This window comes from Medicago truncatula, chromosome 4 (genome assembly GCF_003473485.1).
Source record: "Medicago truncatula cultivar Jemalong A17 chromosome 4, MtrunA17r5.0-ANR, whole genome shotgun sequence".
In the NCBI taxonomy this organism is placed as follows: domain Eukaryota; kingdom Viridiplantae; phylum Streptophyta; class Magnoliopsida; order Fabales; family Fabaceae; genus Medicago; species Medicago truncatula.
The window spans coordinates 52,772,926-52,792,517 of record NC_053045.1 but is presented as its reverse complement, the minus strand read 5'-3'; the positions used below and the strand labels follow the sequence as shown (position 1 = coordinate 52,792,517).

Sequence of the window (19,592 nt, the reverse complement as noted above, 5' to 3'; positions counted from 1 at the left end):
CAATGTAAACTATGACCTCCCGTAGCACATAATTTATTTATTTTTTATTTCGTACGGGTCGTTGGTTTTGCTCTTGCTCTTCCTCTTACTCTTCCTCGTGCTCTTCCTGTTCCACATCCTCGTCAAGAATTTCAACATCTTCATTAGTTTCCATAGCGACTTCGTTTTGCACTTGTAAAGCTGAGTTGGACCAGATTTCACTAACGAAGTCATCGTCATTAAACTCTGCTGCCAGACTTTCTATGGTATTAGTTTGTGAATTTGGTCATTGAGGTGCGTAGCTTGTTTGAGGATAGTTTACAATGTGTGGAGGGGTTGGTAGGTTGAACGAGGAGTATTGTGATTGGTCTGGAAAACTGGTTTGTGTGGTGTAGTGAGTTGGATTGAAGTCATCAAATGAATAGTTTGATGTTCGGGAGCTTTCTCCATGATGACTTTGTTGAGAATAGCTTGGATATGGGATTGGGGTGTTATGTAAGCTTTGGTTGTGGGTTGTGGTGGTGATTGGTAAGTTTGGTTGTAGTTGTTAGTTGGTGGATGGGTTAAAGCTTTGGTCAAAGTTAGTGGGTGGAGGTATCATGAATTGATTATAGGGTGGAGGTGTATTTGATCACATATTTTCATCTGGCACCGTATAAGTTTCTGGCATTGCAGGATAGTCACGCGACAATCCTGGTAAAATTCTTGCACATGCTTGCCTTGGGTTTGACAATAATACTTCTCTAGAAAGCCACAGATGATCTCCGAAAAATTCCCAATACCATGCAAAATATTGACGATTTGGATAAACCTCATGGTTATACCGAACGCCGTGAAGTGCTAATTGATGACGTTGGTTCCAGTTTTGGACTTGACGATGATGCTTATCTCTCCACGAACCTTTAATTTTATCTTTTGTCAAATTAATTTTGTGAAAATCTTTCAAATTATCTGGTAAGGAAGATGGGTGTTGTGGTAAGCCAAATTGAAGCCTTACTCTGTCTGTCTGATGCCTCTCGACTATCTGAAAACAGATGAGATATGTGTTTGCAGACCATATCTGGCTTTCTTCTTCGTTGGTGTAATTGAAGTTGACATAAGGCCTCCAGGAGAACTGTTTAAAAAGAATGAATATTAGTCTTCAATTGTTGGCTAAAAAGCAATCACGAAAAAATAAATGTAATACCTGATCATATGTCATGGTGTCGATTTTTAAACGCGTAGATACGAGACCGAGGATTTTCCACGAATTTATTACCATGTTCTAGCCATCTAATTAATTTTTAAAATGTTATAATTAATAAAGTATGGATAAATGTATTTAAAAATTAATAAAAAATTAACATATTTATTTTACTTACATATTTGCCAACGGAAGTTGTGTATGAGCTTGTGGTGGTATCCTTGGCACGGGAGTTAAGCATGGCATTCTTGACCACGCCCATGCTTGTAAGAGAATTGTGCACCCAGGCATTTGTTGTGTTTTAATGTAAACAAATGTTGCCAAAAAAAAACGAAAAAAAAATAAAATAAATCAGTCCCGCCATTTCAAATGGCGGTAATGAAAAAAAAGCAGCTGGGCAGTGGCGATGTGACGTGTGTCAGAACAGCGGTTCATTCCCGCCGTTTCAATTGGCGGGAATGGGGAAAAGGACAAAAAAAACCAACAAAAATGGAAAGTGGGTCATTTTGAATTTTTTTTTTCAAAGGGGATCAGACTTAAATTTTTTTTTGACAACAGGGTCAGAAAAAAAAAAAAAAATCCATTGAAGCATCCAACTCAAATAGTGCATAGTGGTTACTTTATATGAGACTGATGCGAAGGTAATTAAACACAAAAATTGTTGAGAATGTAAAATGGTAATTTTAGCTTCTTGTGTATGTGATTCGAGTCAGGGATGCGTGTGATTTGAAATGGGGTGAAAAACGAGTTAATGTTGCAATCTACGACATTAATCCGAATCATGCAGTAAAAAACATGATCATGTCATGTCACGCTAGAGTTAAGTGCTATAAAATCAGATTTTCTGAATCAATTGAACAAGTTAAAAAAGGAAATTCAATGAAGGCTTAAGGCTCTCGAGTTAAGTGCTTTTTGGGGGAACACAGAGAATATTTAGGCTCTTGTGTTGAATGCTTCTTAGGAGGAGGTTTTGGAATGACAAACACACTACAAAAGAGAGAACGTGATGCAAACTTAGAGATTGAGTAATGAAGGTTTTTAGGTGAGATTCCAGGGTTGAAAAATACATCCAAACACCTTGGTAGTTAGAAATCAACAGGGAAAGGATTCAAGATTTCTCTAGTGAGTTATTAATTGAAAATCATTGAGGGGTTGAGAGAGAAAATGAAAGAAATTTGAGAATGCTCTTGGTGTACACTTCAAAATAATTTCCTATTCACTTTTGCAGCCCTATTGAGAGAAAGAGAAATGGTAGAAATAAAGTTTTGTTGATGTTGATTGGAAACTAATTTCTTGTAACTCTAATTTAAGTCTAGTAAATACTCATCAATAGTGAATCGGATAGTTACTCTCTCCTCCCTAGACATAAAAATGCTGATGGGAAATTTTATAGGGACTAAAAAATATGATTTTATTTTGTAGGGACTAAAAACAAAATTCTGAATATTTATAAGGACAATTTACTTAATTAACCCTAAAAACAATTACATCAATACCACATTTTTTTTTTGAAAGAATCAATACCACATTTAATGTAATTCTTTCTTCTTTCTTTGGTGCAAACATCTAATGTAATTTTATTGGATTTACTATAGCAAAGGATACAGCACATAAACAAGCAACCTTCAATTTTCATTTTTGATGATTAGTCCTACTGTCATGCTAAACTGCTTGCTACATTAAATAAACATAATACATAGAAGAAAAAAAATTGAGAAGGGAGAAAAGTCTTAACATGCAGGTTCCTAGATATGATAATTTATAAAAGGCCTTACCATGTGCTAAGTTGTTGAGATATAATTCAATAGCCTATATCAACACATCACGAATATTCGTGAACAGATTTCAAACATTTTAAGAGGGGAGAAAACTTTTTCAAAAAAGTAAAAAAAAAAAAAAAAGAGGAGAGAAAACTAAAACAAACCAACCAACACAAATAATTCAATGATTTTCTAGGAACAAAACCAGATTTGATCCTCATTTTAACTAACATCCATTCATATTAAACAAAAATCAATCAAACATTGAAGCTGGAAATTATACAATGTAAACAGAATTCAACCCAGTTTAAATAATCCTTGTGATCGTAACCAATTCAGACAAGTACAACTTATACATTGAGCCATGTTGACAACAATCAGGAACATTGATACAATTTTATATTACATGGACTGACATTGGAAGATGCATAAACTACCATGAATTAAAGATAAGATTCACCTAACATTCATAACAAGGAATGAGTTTGCATGACTGTCATAGGTAGCAATGCAATCCAATTCCTGCCTTCACAGGCCGCCAAGCATATCAAGATGACCTTAGTCAGCTGTCCAACTCTGCTCCACAACTTCCCGCACTCTTCGATTGTACTCACGCTTGTTCTCACTGAACATTCGAGCCGCTTCAGAGTTTGCAGGAGAATTTGGGTTGGGATCACAAAGCAATGACTGTCAAAAAGGAATAATAACTTCTCAGAAAATAATCACAACATGTTGATCATTACATAACAGGCAAATCAATTTTAAAAGTTTGATTCTATTTGGTATGGGGATAAAAGTTCCCCGTAAACTTCCAAATACAATAATGGGATGTTAAAGAGTAGAGTCAGGAAGACGGGGATTAGGACATCCACATCAGTGTAGAAGTTGAGTAATTGCAGGTTATTGAAAAATGGCACAAAATAATGTTCAATATTATCTCATCCACGTTGAATGCTTGCATATCACACTCTTGCATCAAGGCCACATTGGAACCATGACCCGACACAGGAAAACATTAAAGCCTGGTGCATATCATTTGATACTTCATATAGGCAAGTAAATCAACTGATATATCTGCCGATGATGGCCTTGTAGCCTATCAGCACACAGTCCTTTGGGAAGCACCTCATAACAGGTTTAATTCTCAGTTTTCAAAGAGGTTCTATACCTTTCAGCTAGTTGACCTTTCAAAACCCCTCAACAGCAGTCTTAATTCCCTTGTAAACAAAAGTCGGAGAACCAGAAAAAAGACAGTAAACTTGTGGAAAACAAACATAACAAGACACTTCCTTATATGTTTGATTTGTAGGTTGCAAGCAAAAGAATCTATTCAGAAAGAGAAATCTACAAAACAGGAGGACTGAAATCCTCTTAAAGCTACACAAAGCAATACAAGTGAAAGAAGGGGGGAAAAGTACATCAGATGAAAACAGAAGTGCAATCCATTTGCATATCAGACTTAAGAAACTCTTAAATGCCTTAGCAGCCACGAACAAAGAAACTACGGAAATAAGTATGCTAAACAAAGGGCATTATCAAAATCCAAGGCTTGAGGTTATTAAAGTAAGAATCATTAAATATTGAGAGCTAGTAACATTAAACAGTATAGTGTCTTGAGTTTTGCAAAGAGCAGACCATGATATAAGCTTTAAAAAATCAAGTTCAGAATTGTATGCTCCAGAGTCTATACTTTTTGACTAAAAAGTAAAAACAACGATGAAAAGGATAAAAGCCAAGTTAACATTACAAATGAATCAAGAGATGTGCAAACAGAAAATAACAAGTTATTATGAGATGATGCCTTAAAACATATAAAAATTAAATGAACAAAAAGACAAATATTTATGCAGAGGCACTGGACATTGTATGATCGCCTCAGTGTTTTCGTGCCAAACTTCTAAAGCAAGGCTAATTATGTAAATATATGTGCTTGTTTTCTTCTATTACAAAATACAAATGAAAAGAAATGTGGCATGTTTGTTAAAATTGAATGATCAAAATAATACTATAAATCTACAAATCCACAAATAGCGATGATTTGAAGATGAAAAAAAATGTAGCATGATTTGAAGTCATTCGGCAATCCAATAATTCATATAATACTATAAATCAACAAATAGCTATGACTCATTCATACTATACATGCATGAATACTGCAATTCAATCTCACCAATATGAATTGCACAGTTCAACAAAAAGTATTACTTCTTTCTTGATTTTGTTCACCAATTCTCATCAAAGAAATTGGAAGGTCGTATAGACATAAACTGTTCAGTGCAAAGAGGGGGTTGAAGAAAAAAGGGACTCATTTCAAAAAGGGGCTTCACAAAGTCACTTACTCACCCCATTCACCCCTATTTGGCATTTCCATTTAGTTTTCATTAATCTAACACAAAGCCTTCATCGCAGAGTCATTTATATGCTCTGGTTTCGTTCTGACTTATAACTTATGGTACATATGATTAATTTGTTTTGTCAACTTATAATTTAAAATTATCACATTGAAAACACTATACATAACTTGTATTGTACAATTTATTTCTTGCTACTTTTATTGTTTATGATTCACAACTATAAGTTTCATTTCTAATTTACAATTTGATAAAATTATGATATTATTGATACACTATACTAAATGATACCTGGATAGAAGTGAGAATCGCAGCAACATCGTATATAGGACTCCACTGATTTTGCAATATATCCAGACAAATACTTCCATCTGCATAAACTGTTCAGAGTAGCAATTACATTGGTTGGCAGACACCTAACTCGTGGATAAGAAGGTTTGTATTTTCCACCTAATACTTACTGTTTGGATGAAACATTCGGGAGACAAATCGTACAGTGGGTGGCTTGTTCGGATAATCCTCGGAAAATTGAAGACTCAACTTAAACGTGCCTGAATAACTCAAAATATATACATGCAGTTATGTGAACATATCTAATTTCATGATACTATCAAAACACAACATAAAATATCACATCAAAATATATAAATGAAGACAGACTACTCGAGCAAGAGCCCCCAAATGTACAAAATGTTTTGATTTGATGGAAAAAATTAATTTAGCTCAACAGTGTGACAGAAAGTATAGATTTCAATAGTGCAAATGCAGCCTGTAACAGGCGCATCAGGTAGAGTATGACAACACAACGATCAAGAGTGTTCAAATTAATATTGAAAAACAAACGAAAAGAGAGAGTAATAAAATAGTGTCAAACTGCAAAGCAGAAGCCAGTTTTAGATTTTAAAAAAATCAATTTTAAGATAGCTTAGATACCTATCTAGAGCAACCCAAAATCTTTTATAGGATGTTCTTTGCAACATAATTCTAATGCCATCTAAAAACAAGTTAAGTTAATATTAACATAACCTAAAAAAATTAAGAGCAAAAACTCAATTTGGTCCCTGACAATTTTCTCACAACCCAATTCAGGGCCTGTTTGGATTGGCTGATTTAAGCTTATCTACTGACATAAGTTTTGTGAGACTGTTTGGGATGAAAACAGCGTATGACATTTTTCATAAGTTTTTTTTTAACTTATCTTTATAAGCTCTCCAATACAGCTTATAAAAACAACTTATAGCGTACACAAAATCAATTTAACGTTGTTTTATCTTTTGCTATAAAAATAGCTTATGCAAATATAATCTCTTACCATGATAATCGCTTGTGCTATAAGTTGCAAATAAGTTGTTTATCCAAACAGGCCTTCAGTCCTTGACAAAAAAAATATTCAAATTAACCCTCAGGTTTTCATATGGGGGACAAACTAGTCCCTCTGCTATAATGATAGAGGGACTAATCTGTACCCTATATAAAATGCGAGGAACTGATTTGAATATTATATTTTGTCTCTGAATTGGGCCGTAAGAAAACTGTGGGGGACCAAATTGGACTTTACTATTCAAAAATGAATATAACAGAAACATTGAAAATACTTGTAACACACAAAATGGCTTAATAACATAATTGATACTAGTATAAAAATAAAAATTGTTTGCAAATAGGAGCTGTGGTGGTAAAGAACTGACTCACCTCCATCCCATGGAGTATCATCAGGACTGCAATCCAAAGCAGACAAGAAAGCAGAGAAATTGCTTATCCATTCATATACTTAAACAAAGTGAAAAAATGAAATAAAATAAAACAAACTGACTAAATTATACAATTATACATAATAATATGCATATTTATACAATTCTCAATCCAACTCACCCAAATATAACAGCATTCCACAACATGATGTTGTTATCCTGAGGTGCACCACTGATTCCAGCAGGTGGGTCATGTTGCAATCTCTTGAAATCTCTCATCAGTCTCTTCCTAGCCGGAGTCGACATTGCTACCAACTGCAAAAATCAATTTTTTCCAACTTCAATAAAATTAAAAGCTCCACAAAACAAAACATATTATGCTATGAAGCCCAAACACGGACACAGACATGTCAACACCGACAATAATTTGAGAAAATAACATAATTCAATGTAATTACATGTGCAGGCAACAAAAGGCAAAACCCCCCAAAAATCAATTTAATGAAAAATTAATTCATAAAATTAAATTAAATTTCAGAGTAATCTCACAGCGAATTATGTCGGCAACAAAAAGCAAAACTCCCAAAAATTAAGAAAAAGTGGAAATTTTCAATTTCAATTTTGATAGAATACAAATAATACAGGGTTTTGATGCAGATCCAGAGTATAAATCGATCACGGAAAAAAAGCAATAAAAATGAAGAATAAAAAGAAGGAATTGATTGAAAATGGAGAGGGAATAATTGACTGACCCGTTAGTGTGTTTGGGATCGAATCGAAAGCAAGGGCGGGCGACTATGGTGAATTTAGAATTTAAAGGCATGCGTGGCGTGGTTGGTTTCGATTCTGGTCTAATCACCGTCCCCCTCCTCTTATATCATTTCTTTCTTCTTATATGACAGAAGAGAAAGAGAGATATTTTCTTCTTGAGGAATCTTATTATAATAACATCTATAAAAATATAATTATTATTTTTTGGGATGAAAATATTAATATCTATATCCAGGCTATTTTCTCAATATTTTTGGGTGGAGTTTAACATGGAAAACATGAATCATTTCCGACCATAAAAAAAGTGATCTTTTAATCATTGATATATTAGTATTTTAATTCAATGGTTGAGATCTGTTACTGGTTACCTATATGCAACCTTTTGATATTAATCCTATAATAATAAAAGATACCCCACAAATAATTTTGGCTTAAATGTTCTATTGATCCCTTAAGTATTTAATTGGTATCGTTTTGCTCCCTTAAGTATTTAATTGGTATCATTTTGGTCCCTTAACTAAAAAAAAGATTGTTTGAGTATTTAAATTTTTTTTAGTCTCGTTTTGGTCCCTTAGGTTTCCGTTAGGATTTAAAAAAAAAAGTTAGCTCCTGAACACGTGTCACCTTGTCATTGTCTTTGAGTTTTTTTTTTTACAAAAATAAATAAATTAAATAAATAAAATAAATCCCACCGCCAATGACAAAGTGACACGTGTCACCTTGTCATTGGTTCTGGGAATTTTTTAAAAAATATATTATTTTAATTTTTTTTTTTTGTAAAAAAGAAAACTCAGATCAGAGCCAATGACAAGGTGACACGTGTCCAGGAGTTAACTTTTTTTTAAACCCTAACATAAGGGACCAAAACGATACCAATTAAATACTTAAGGGACCAAAAGAGCATTTAAGCCAATAATTTTTCATAGAAGTATTTTGTAATGTATGATTTTCTAAAAAAATTATTATTATCGTGCTATGATTAATGTGGATCAATGCTTATCGTGTGATGTATTTGAAAACAATAATTTTTTACGATAAATTATATTGTTGGTATGTTATAGTTGATATGATTTGTGCATCACACGAGTTGGTATGTTATAGTTGATATGATTTGTGCATCACACGAGTCGACGATCTAGTATATTCTTCGCTTTGTTGCCATGGAATAAAAATAAACATATATGTATTTCAACGAAAAAGAAATTGATTCGTATGTTCATGATGATTGTCTTGTCCATTATTTTGGTAACTTAACTTTAAAATAAGTTACCATAATAATGGATAACACGATGGTTTTACATGAGTTAACTTCAGAATAAACTTTGCACCAACAAATTTTTTTTAAAATAAATTATATAAATAATTCAATGATTTAATATGAGTTACATAAATTTAAACTATCAAAATTATTTGTTGATATTTTAAGTTTTTGACGATTGTTTGACTGTGAAATCAACTAACTACCAAGATTTGTTAATTACAGGTAAAACTGGCCGAAAAAAGGCTTGAAAATGTTTTAGAATGATGCAGAGTTCACTGCCTGCAATCAGATTTTCTCGGCAGTTTACTGCCGCCAGTTTACTAAAACTTCGGCAGTTAACTGCCGAATGGCATTTTCGTAAAGTACTCGTGTAGCACAGCCTCATGTAAAGTGTAAACAGCAATTCTCAAAACAAAACTACCTATTCAAGTTCAACAACAACAAAAACTCTACCCAATAATCCAGTATTGCTGCTGAATCACTTCCCCCTTCCTCTATAAATGTGATAATACCCATAGAGTGAACCATCAATTTAGTCCCTGAATTTTCACACGTCGGTCAAATTCGTCCCTCAATTATGCGAAATATCAATTTAATCCCTGAATTTATCAGACGTCCATCAAAAAGGTCCCTCCGTTAACGGGCTCCGTTAGCCATGCTGACATGTCGCCTTGCATGCTGTGATGTCTTGTACGCGTGGCAAGAAGGAAGCCACGTGTTCAGGGACGAATTTGATTGATTTGGAAAAAGTTCACTTTTCATTTTTCAATTTAATTTTTTCGTGCTTTTCCCATTTTGCCCCTGCATTACATATTCCTCCTTCTTCACATTTTACTCAGAAACATTAAAAACATCTTTGACTCTTCTCCTTCCCGCTAAAACGTTCTCCATTGTCACCCCTCCAAAATCATCATAATCTCCATTGATTGGGTTAGATGGATGCTTTCTTAAGGGGTATTATGGAGGGCAACTTTTGTCTGCTGTGGGACAAGATGGAAATAACCAGATTTATGTCATTGCTTATGCCACTGTGGATGTGGAGAATAAAGATAACTGGAAATGGTTTTTGGAATTACTACATAAACATCTTGGAAATTATGAGCATAATGGATGGAACTTCATCTCAGACGTGCAAAAGGTATGAATAACCATCTTAGTCTTTTTCTCATTCATGTTATGTCACTTTTTTGCATGCATACTGATGTATAGTAATAGCTGAAAATGTTATAGTTTTAGAACTGATGTTATAGTAAGTAAAATAATGCAGGGACTATTTTGATATTTATTAATATAATTCAGGGACTATGTTGGTAGTTAGAAATATAATTCAGGGACTGTTTTGATAGTAAGTAGTATAATGCAGGGACTACTTTGATGGATAGTGATATAATTCAGGAAATATTGATTCTGTAATTGTTAAAATTGGCAGGGTTTGATTCCAGCCATGCAAGAAGTGATGCCAGGGGTGCCACATAGATATTGTGCAATGCATCTATGGAGGAACTTCACAAAACAATGGAAGGATAAGGAATTGAGAGGGGTGGTATGGGAGTGTGCAAGGGCAACAATTAGTATATTAATTGAAGGACTGATAAGATTGATTATGTTATGGTTTTATGCACTAATTTGATTGAATTTGAAATTTCAGAGTGTTGCACCAAGGAGATATGGCCTTAAGAATACACCAATGAGGGGTCCTGCACCAGCTCATCAAACTCATGCTTATGTAATTTCTCAGACTTATGACTTATTACCTATGACTTTTGCCTATGTAATATTTCAGTTTCAATTTGCGTGTTCTGTAATTTCAAGGATCAATTTGATATATGATTAAAATATTCAGGGACTTATTTGATGGTTTTTATTATGATGTGGGGATGTATTTGAAGGTTACATTTATGAATCATCTTCAACCTCTTTTCATAACCATTAAACTTGCAGCTTGAAGATGAAGCTCGACTTTCCCATATTCCCACCCCCCATCATTTCAGATTCAATTTCAAGCGTTTTGCTTCAAGAAATTTTGGCTTCAATACAAAAAAAATTAGGGTTTTAAGTTTTTTGAATTGGGGAAGAACTGGACCACTTATTATTGGAGGAAATTTATGTGATATTAGAATGTAGATTATAGATTGTGTAATTAGGGTTCCAATTTTATACAAATGGGGAAGACAAAGTCGTTGGGGAAGAAAAGAGTTGTTTGGGAAGAAATCAAAAAAATTTCTGCATATCAATCAATTTAGTCCTTCAAAATGTTTGGAATTATTAGCCAAATTAGTCCCTGCCTACGTGGCGTATGACATGTAAGAGGTTAACGGCCACGTCAGCCCCGTTAACGGCCCGTTTGACCAGAAGGACTAAATTGATTGACAATTAACAAATTCAGGGATTAAATTGATATTTCGCATAATTGAGGGACGAATTTGGCCGACCCGTGATAATTCAGGGACTAAGTTGATGATTAACTCAATACCCATACCTAGGGCTGGAAATGAGTCGAGTCGAACCGAACCTGTATGAGCTCGGCTCGACTCGATAAGAATTGGTTCGGCTCGAGTTCGACACGAACTATTTTTTCAGCTCGAGTTCGGCTCGTTTAAAGTTCACGAACAGTTCGGTTCGGCTCGTTAGGTTCAGTTCGGTTGCTCAACTCGTCCAAAAAAAATTATAAAAAAAAAATTAATTTATAGATTTTTGATATTTTTTATATGAGTCAGGATCCATTGACACCAGGTGTCAACGAATTCGTTAACACCAAATCACATCCGTTGATTTTATTTGATCCAAAGACTGATATTTGTTTACTTAAGACTATCATGTACCATATCTTAGTGTGATTTTCATTTCCTAATTTGCTCTATTAGTTTCTCTCTCTAATTACTCATGATTTCAATTCCATTAAATAATTTTGTTTTGCATGTGCAGCAAACTGCTTCGTTTCTTCTTTCATGAAAATTTCAAAAAGTGCATCCAACAATTTAGGTTATAAAAAAAAAAAACAATTCAGGTTATTTTGTATTGGTGATAAGGTGTGGTAGATAGAATCAATTCAACAATCCGTTGCAGATAAAATTATAATTTGTATTATTATGTGGCACAAAATTCTACCATTTTGATTCAATGACTTAATTTAATTTTTATAGATAATGAGAAGAGATGATGAACAAAATATGGGTCAAAATAACGTGTGTGATTGTGGACAAAAAATTGATTTGTAATTGAAATATGAAATTAGTTTAAATATATTTATATTCTAATCTTTGATTCAACTGATCTACACCAAAATGGAATAGTGGGATTTTTATTTTCATGAGCAGCACATTAGATTGGTGAAATGTTTGAGCATGTGCAAACACGGGAAGGAGATGAATTTGAAATCACGAGTAATTAGATGAAGTAGAAACGGAGTAATTAGATGAATGTGCAACAAAATTATTTTCATGAAAGAAGAAACGAAGCAGTTTGCTGCACATGCAAAACAAAATTATTTAATGGAATTGAAATCATGAGTAATTAGAGAGAGAAACTAATAGAGCAAATTAGGAAATGAAAATCACACTAAGATATGGTACATGATAGTCTTAAGTAAACAAATATCAGTCTTTGGATCAAATAAAATCAACGGATGTGATTTGGTGTTAACGAATTCGTTGACACCTGGTGCCAATGGATCCTGACTCTTTATATATATATAAATTAAATATTGAATTAAAATAAAAGTTCCCACAAACATGCATATAATAGACATAAATTATATAAAGTTAAAGATTGCATAAATACGAAGAAAAATATCTGATGCAAGTAACAGAGACAAAAAAATCCAACAAAATTTAATTAGTTGTGAACAAAATTCATAATATTCTTTTACTTTTAAACTCCAACTGCTCTTCCCTTCAAGACAAAATTGTATTCAGCCACATTTGAATTAATTTTTTTTAAAAACTAACTCAAATTGATTTATATATATAATCAATAATCGAGTCATCTCATGAACCTAACGAGTCGAACTATATGTAGCTCAAATTCAGCTCATTTAATTAACGAACTTAATTTTCAGTTCAAGTGCAGCTCGTTAGGTTCATGAACCAAGTTCAACGGATTAGATATCGAGTCGAATGTCGAACTATAATCGAGTTGGTTCGGTTCGGTTCATTGCCAACCCTACCCATACCCATCAGCTGAAAGAAGGGTAAAAGTGGAAAAGCAAAAGAGTGAAGGTTCACCTCCGACTCGAAACTCAGCAACTGAGGTGCTGCCGCGGTGCTTCACCTCGCACCGCGATTCAGCAGTTAAGCCGCCCGATTGACAATTATATTTCAACGGAAGCAATGGTCACTGATAAACTTACTAGATCCATACAAGGTGTGACAAAGCTCTTTTTCTCTTGTTCTTAAGCTTTAAATATGATTCTCACTCTTAATTTTTTTTTTTTATCACTATCAATTATTTTATAATCTAATATCCTTATCTGCCAATTTCGTAACTTTTTGTTTTATGTATCTATCTATGGCATACGTACTATCATTCAAAACAGCTTTGACACTTTTTGAAGCTATTTTCGGGTTATTTCATAAGGTAAAATAACTTGTATACAAGCGCTTATGCTATGAACGGTAAATTAAGCTGTTTATCCAAACATGGTGTAATTCTATTATTGTTTATTACACATATCTTTTAATCTTCTTATTCCGTTCAACTCATTTTACTTTCTTTACCATCAATCAAAAGAAATGGAAGATTTTTACTTGTTAATAACCAGTGAATTTCTGTTTACAGGTCCAATCTTGCAGTCATTAAGCATACCGACAATTTCGGAGTTGTTGAGTAAACAACATTGGTCAGAGCTCAAACCTCATCTAAGAGTAACCAAACCTGCGACATTTCTAGATCAATTGCTCAATGCCGGAGTCGATTCAGAGCTTGTTTTAAGGTTCTTTAAGTGGTCTCAGAAAGAGTACCGACTTTCATATGGTCTTGAACCAACTTCCAAAGTTTTACATTTTCTAGCAAATTCAAAAAGGTATTCTAAAGTTAGGTCTTTTCTGGATAGTTTTGTTAAGAATGAGAAACATACAGTCTCTTCTGTTTTTCACTCCCTTTTGTTGGACGGTGGTCGACCGGGTGCTACTGCTCTGATAATTGATATGTTGGTGTTAGCATATGTGAAAAATTTAGAGTTGCACTGTGCTTATGAAGCGTTTACGCGAGCTAAAGATTATGGATTTAAATTATCACTGACTTCGTGTAATCCGTTGTTGAGTGCGTTGGTGAAGGAGAATAAAATTGGTGATGTGGAATATGTGTACAAGGAGATGATAAAGAGAAGAATTCACACTAACTTGAACACATTTAACATTTTCATTAATGGTCTTTGTAGAGCTGGTAAGTTGAATAAGGCAGAGGATGCTATTGAAGACATGAAGGCATGGGGAATTTCACCAAATGTAGTTACTTATAACACTCTTGTTGATGGTTATTGCAAGAGGGGCAGTGCTGGAAAAATGTACAAAGCTGAAGCTTTTATGAAGGAAATGCTTGCTAATAAAATTTGTCCAAATGAAGTTACCTTTAACACTCTTATTGATGGGTTTTGTAAGGATGAGAATGTAGCGGCTGCAAAGAAGGCTTTTGAAGAGATGCAAAAGCAAGGATTAAAACCTAATATAGTTACTTATAACTCACTGATAAATGGTCTATGTAATAACGGTAAGCTAGAAGAGGCTATTGATTTGTGGGATAAGATGGTTGGCTTGGGTTTGAAGCCGAATATTGTAACTTATAATGCTCTTATTAACGGGTTTTGTAAGAAGAAGATGATGAAGGAGGCAACAAAAGTTTTCGATGATGTAAGTAAGCAAGAGTTGGTTCCCAATGTTATAACATTTAATACTATGATTGATGCATATTGTAAGGAAGGGATGATGGAGGAGGGATTTTCACTTTGCAGTTCAATGCTAGACGAAGGGATCTTGCCAAATGTTTCGACCTATAATTGCTTGATTGCAGGCCTATGCAGAAAACAGGACTTACAGGCTGCGAAGGAGCTACTTAATGAAATGGAGAACAAGGGTTTAAAAGGTGATGTTGTAACATACAACATCTTGATAGATGGATTGTGCAAAAACGACAAATCAAGAAATGCAGAAAAGTTACTTAATGAAATGTTCAACCTTGGTCTGAAACCTAATCATGTGACATATAATACTTTGATGGATGGCTATTGTATGGAGGGGAAACTCAAGGCAGCATTGAATGTCAGAACGCGTATGGAGAAAGAACGAAAGCAGCCAAATGTTGTTACTTATAATGTCTTGATTAAAGGATATTGTAAAATTAATAAGCTAGAGGCTGCAAATGGGCTTCTTAATGAGATGTTGGAAAAGGGTTTGAATCCAAACCGTACTACATATGATATAGTAAGACTGGAAATGTTGGAGAAAGGTTTTAGTCCTGACATAGAAGGACACTTGTATAATATCTCTAGCATGTCTTAACAAGAAGTTTTGATGAACTTATGATAGATGTGATTTTCTTGATCAGTGTATTATTTATCTATCTTTTTTTTTTTTTAAGAAGCCAAAGTTATCACTGTTTAGAGTTGAGTTTCATAAAAGATTCACAAGATAAAGATCAACTTGTACATATCTTGGTTTTAGCTGCATTTTTGCTTCACATAGATGACTTCGTTAACACAATGGTGAAAATTCACTTCAAAACCATAAGGATGTGATTTAGAAACCTAATATCTATCTAGTTTTTAGTTATTGAAAGTTTGATAAATAAATACGAAAAACAATGGGTGTGAAGTAATTCTGATCAAGATGTCAATCTCATTTTTGTGGTGTGGTTTAACCAAAACTTTGACAAAAACATAAGGGAGATATCTGTATAGTTTTATTACTAATAGGCATTACTCTATCTAAAAGTGAAATATTAATTATTTTAACTACATATATATAGGATATAAAACTAGAAAGTCGTGATTTATAGGAGCACCAGTGTTACTAGAATTTTTATTAGTGTTACTAATAAAAATCTTGACCTTCTTTAAGTTATAACAACTGAGAGACTCTGAATAGCAGATGAAGACTGCAGTTTTGAAGGTAGTACAACCACTTTCCTTGCATTTAGAGGTGTTAAATTTGACCTCTACTCCTACACTGTATTGATTATTTATATATTCAACCTTCTCAGTACAGCACTTTGTAAGGCGTTTTCAGTTTCCCACCACCTCACCATGTCCCCCTAGATCCGACCTCTCCTCCTCCCTATTATTGTCATGGCTACTAAGCCTTTCATGGTATTGTTTTATTTTTCTCTCTTTTCTTCCTTCTTTATTCAGTGTTTCAATTTAGGGCTTATTTCCTCTATCGGGTTTTGGTTTTTAGCTTGAAATGTTTTATTTTGTAGGTTAGTATACTTTTTGATCTCTGTGATGGGTCCTAATTTAGACATCGAATGAATTTTGGGTCATAATTTCAGTTTCTCTGGTCGACTCATTCTTCTCTCCACATCAGTGTGTGGCTTTGTTCTTCCATTCTTCTTTGGAGATTTTGTTGGTTTATATTTATCTAATTTTGGTTGTAGATTTATCTATATTCTTGACTGACTTCTCTTTGTTGTTGCAGTTGCAGGCTAAAATGTCTGAATTGGATGCATAGCTATCCATCTGTGACTGCATTCCTCTATTTTATCCATTGTGAAATCTAATAGTTTACCTTTTATCTCTCTATTGCCACCATTATGCTTCTGATTCTAACTAACCCCAAGTAACTAATGATGGTTTGATTTAATCACATGTGTTTTATTCTTTGCTTTTCCTCACATTTTATGAGTCTTGCTAACCTAATTTGAACTTGTGGCAAAAACTCATTGATTTGATTACCCTTCAACAAAATTTTGACATTGCAGCTTCATCTACACCTTTTTTTTTTTATGTTTACAAAACTCAATTTTTTAGTTGTGTAACGACTAAAGCATATGTATTGTATTGTGAAGGGCATTGTTAGTATGCGAGAGCCATGCCAATAATTCATTTTAAGTTATTTACTTTTTTCCTTGATATTTTTTTTCCAAACATTCAATTTGTGGTTCAATGGATTACATTTAAATTGCATCTTTCGTCTATGTGTATGCGTGAAGCTTCTTATTCTAGGTGTTCTGCCATATCACATTTCAACGGCATCTCCTTTTTGTTCTTCAAACATTTTAGACTTCAGTTTTATTTGGATTTTCCATGTAGTTGAATGAAAAGAATATTGTTCAGGATATTCAAATCTTCTATAATTTCTAATAATTAGAGATTTGGAATTTCAAAATATTGTTTAGGCTTGGTTGACATGACTTGGATAAAAAAAACTTTTTGAAAGAGAAATATCGTCCAAACAATTTCTAATGAAAAACTGTTTGAATTTTACTTTTCTTCATGCAATTAGGAATCATGTCGCCAATTTGATTTGTTGGTTGGTAAGTTGTAACAATCCTTTTTTTTGGAGAGTATAAGATTAATGGTGCATACGCTGCCATTTAGGCTGGTGGACAAAAATTGCGGTAAGAATGTCATACAAGTTACGTGGGTTTTGCTTCTCATGGCTCATCGCGCCGTTGGTTCTGTTACTTGGTTGGCAACTGTTCTTTGGGATTTTCTTGGGGCTATTAAGAAAGGGTTGATTAGTAGACAAGGTGTGGCTATTGAAAAAGGTAAATTGTCGTTTAGAATCATTAGTATGTTTTTGGTGATTTCTTTGGCTGTGTTGGATTTTGAGGTTGTTGCTTACCTTCAAGGTTGGCAATACCAATTTGCACATTCCCCATATTTCTGATTTTAAAGGTTGTTCCAAATGGCTTATGTTGCATGGTTGACGTTTCATGTTGACTGCCAATTTGCATGCATCAGTTCAGGCTCTTTCGAAATTTTATGTTTTGTTTCTCATCGAATCCGTGGACTGTATGCTTCTTTGTTTGGGGTGCTTTTGGATCAAATTCCAGTAAGTTAAGCCAAGGATTAACGGGGAACCATTCAAGGTTGATGATGTTAATGGATCTTTGTGCATTTATCCAATGATTTTGAGTGAAATTCCAATGTGCAATGAGAAAAAGGTATGTCACCAAACAAGGTTGATGATGTTGAAGGATCTGTGTGCGTTTATCCAATGATTTTGGTTCAAATTCCAATGGCAATGAGAAAGAAGTATGACACCAAACTTCTGTGTTCCATTTTTGCAAAGAGGTGATGTCTAAGCTACCTACAACGGGCTACAAGTTTCAGTGCAATAGTGTTAACTAATTTTTTTTAAGTTGAACATAGATTTTGCAAATGTCGCAAAATAGCACAGTGTGTGTCAAGTTTGATACATGACACATTATCCTATTAAGATTTTAACTCCCTTAAGAATTATTTGCAACCTCTTAAACAAAGAAACACATGTACTTTCTTTCTGTTAAAGTCTGCATTAACATTGTACTACTGTAGATTATAAATATCATTACATTAGCATTATGCAATACAGAGAGCTTCTTAACAATTAAAGGAGTAATTATATCGTAGCAGCAGTAGACGAGTGTTCATATGATTTTGGTTTCTTCTTCATTAGGAATTTGTTTTGTAGCTGCTTAGTTTCTGCAAGCATGTAAACTTGATCGAAAATTCTGCAGACAGAAATGTGATGGTTGAGTTGGTTAATATTTTATAACATTCACTGTTGGTTACTAATGCTTTGAAATTTTGTTGCTGGTGTGTTTTCATTTTAAGAGTAATAACAGTGTCATATACACCTCATAATGATAGCTGTGGTTCAGTTTCATTTTTCTAATTATATATCGGACCTTTGTCTGTTATTTTTTTTTGGCAGAGCACACCTTTGTGATACTATTTCAGTGACTATGCTCATTTGCCTTGCTCTTGCTTTATTCTACCAATGTAGGATAAAACTATTCTTTGTTATATATGCTAACATCATCTAATTATTTCATTTACTACTCATCTAAACTATTAATTATTTTATAGTAAATACGTGATTCTGATTATTTCGTAGGCAATAGTTAAGTTATGACACATGAAAAAATCTCCATAGCTTACGAGGTAGATTGAAATATGACTGGGAAGCAATACTATTCACCATATTCTCATTGGAACTAAAACTAAGACTTAAATCAGACTTTTGTATCTTTCCATTTTGGGTACTTCTGGTCCCAGTTTATAATGCAAGTTTCCTCTTTTAAAAAAATTATAATGCAAGTTTATTTTCCTAAAAAAAAATTAGAAATCTACCAAGGTTTAAAGACCAAGGCCCCGTTTGGATTGGCTTATTTTGAGCTTATGTGGGCTTATCTACTCCCATAAGCCTTTGTAAAAGTGTTTGGGTAAACAAATAAAAATAGCTTATCATAGTTTCATAAGTTGCTTATGCCATATTTTAATAAGCCTAAACTTTCAGCTTACCCTCCGGCTTAACAATGAGCTTATGAATTTATGTAACCTCCTTCGATTCTCTCTGGATCCACTTTTTCAAAACATATATTTTATTTTATTTTTTTGTTTTTAGAAAAAAAACATATATTTTAATTATAATGTTAGTTATCTTTAGCGGTGCATGA

The 19,592-nt window shown here is 33.6% G+C and overlaps 3 protein-coding genes across 4 annotated transcripts; 1 reads left to right on the top strand and 2 right to left on the bottom strand.

The window, feature by feature from the left end:
* Positions 1-101: 101 nt before the first annotated feature.
* LOC112421029 (serine/threonine-protein phosphatase 7 long form homolog) lies at positions 102-1,205 on the bottom strand. Its single transcript, XM_024780966.2, has 2 exons — positions 1,166-1,205; positions 102-1,093 (listed from the first exon to the last, which is right to left on the bottom strand). Exons 1-2 carry the CDS (start codon positions 1,178-1,180, stop codon positions 611-613), a joined length of 498 nt encoding a protein of 165 aa, XP_024636734.2. The 5' UTR covers positions 1,181-1,205; the 3' UTR covers positions 102-610.
* Positions 1,206-3,142: 1,937 nt separating this feature from the next.
* LOC11444344 (ubiquitin-conjugating enzyme E2 2) lies at positions 3,143-7,892 on the bottom strand. Of its 2 annotated transcripts, none has more exons than XM_013602436.3 (6): positions 7,717-7,892; positions 7,146-7,279; positions 6,966-7,043; positions 5,735-5,824; positions 5,565-5,653; positions 3,143-3,609 (listed from the first exon to the last, which is right to left on the bottom strand). In XM_013602436.3, the coding sequence occupies exons 2-6, from the start codon at positions 7,216-7,218 to the stop codon at positions 3,481-3,483; spliced, it is 459 nt and encodes a 152-aa protein (XP_013457890.1). In that variant the 5' UTR covers positions 7,219-7,279; positions 7,717-7,892; the 3' UTR covers positions 3,143-3,480. The 2 variants fall into 2 exon arrangements, with proteins under 2 accessions (XP_013457890.1, XP_003609028.1); XM_003608980.4 differs by having other exon boundaries at positions 6,966-6,991; positions 7,717-7,886.
* A 5,269-nt stretch (positions 7,893-13,161) lies between these two features.
* On the top strand, positions 13,162-15,566 carry LOC11445376 (pentatricopeptide repeat-containing protein At1g09820). Its single transcript, XM_039833456.1, has 3 exons — positions 13,162-13,280; positions 13,321-13,358; positions 13,773-15,566. The coding sequence occupies exons 2-3, from the start codon at positions 13,325-13,327 to the stop codon at positions 15,488-15,490; spliced, it is 1,752 nt and encodes a 583-aa protein (XP_039689390.1). The 5' UTR covers positions 13,162-13,280; positions 13,321-13,324; the 3' UTR covers positions 15,491-15,566.
* Positions 15,567-19,592: the final 4,026 nt, after the last annotated feature.

Bases quoted from the DNA above. Each gene is read 5' to 3' on its own strand.
- LOC11444344 (XM_013602436.3), bottom strand. From the start codon at position 7,218: ATGACCCACCTGCTGGAATCAGTGGTGCACCTCAGGATAACAACATCA. The intron at 7,044-7,145 runs GTGAGTTGGATT...ACTTTGTTTAAG, and splicing joins TGGAATGCTGTTATATTTGG to TATATGAATGGATAAGCAAT. The intron at 5,825-6,965 runs GTGAGTCAGTTC...TGAGTTATTCAG, and splicing joins TGATACTCCATGGGATGGAG to GCACGTTTAAGTTGAGTCTT.
- LOC11445376 (XM_039833456.1), top strand. From the start codon at position 13,325: ATGGTCACTGATAAACTTACTAGATCCATACAAG. The intron at 13,359-13,772 runs GTGTGACAAAGC...TTCTGTTTACAG, and splicing joins ACTTACTAGATCCATACAAG to GTCCAATCTTGCAGTCATTA.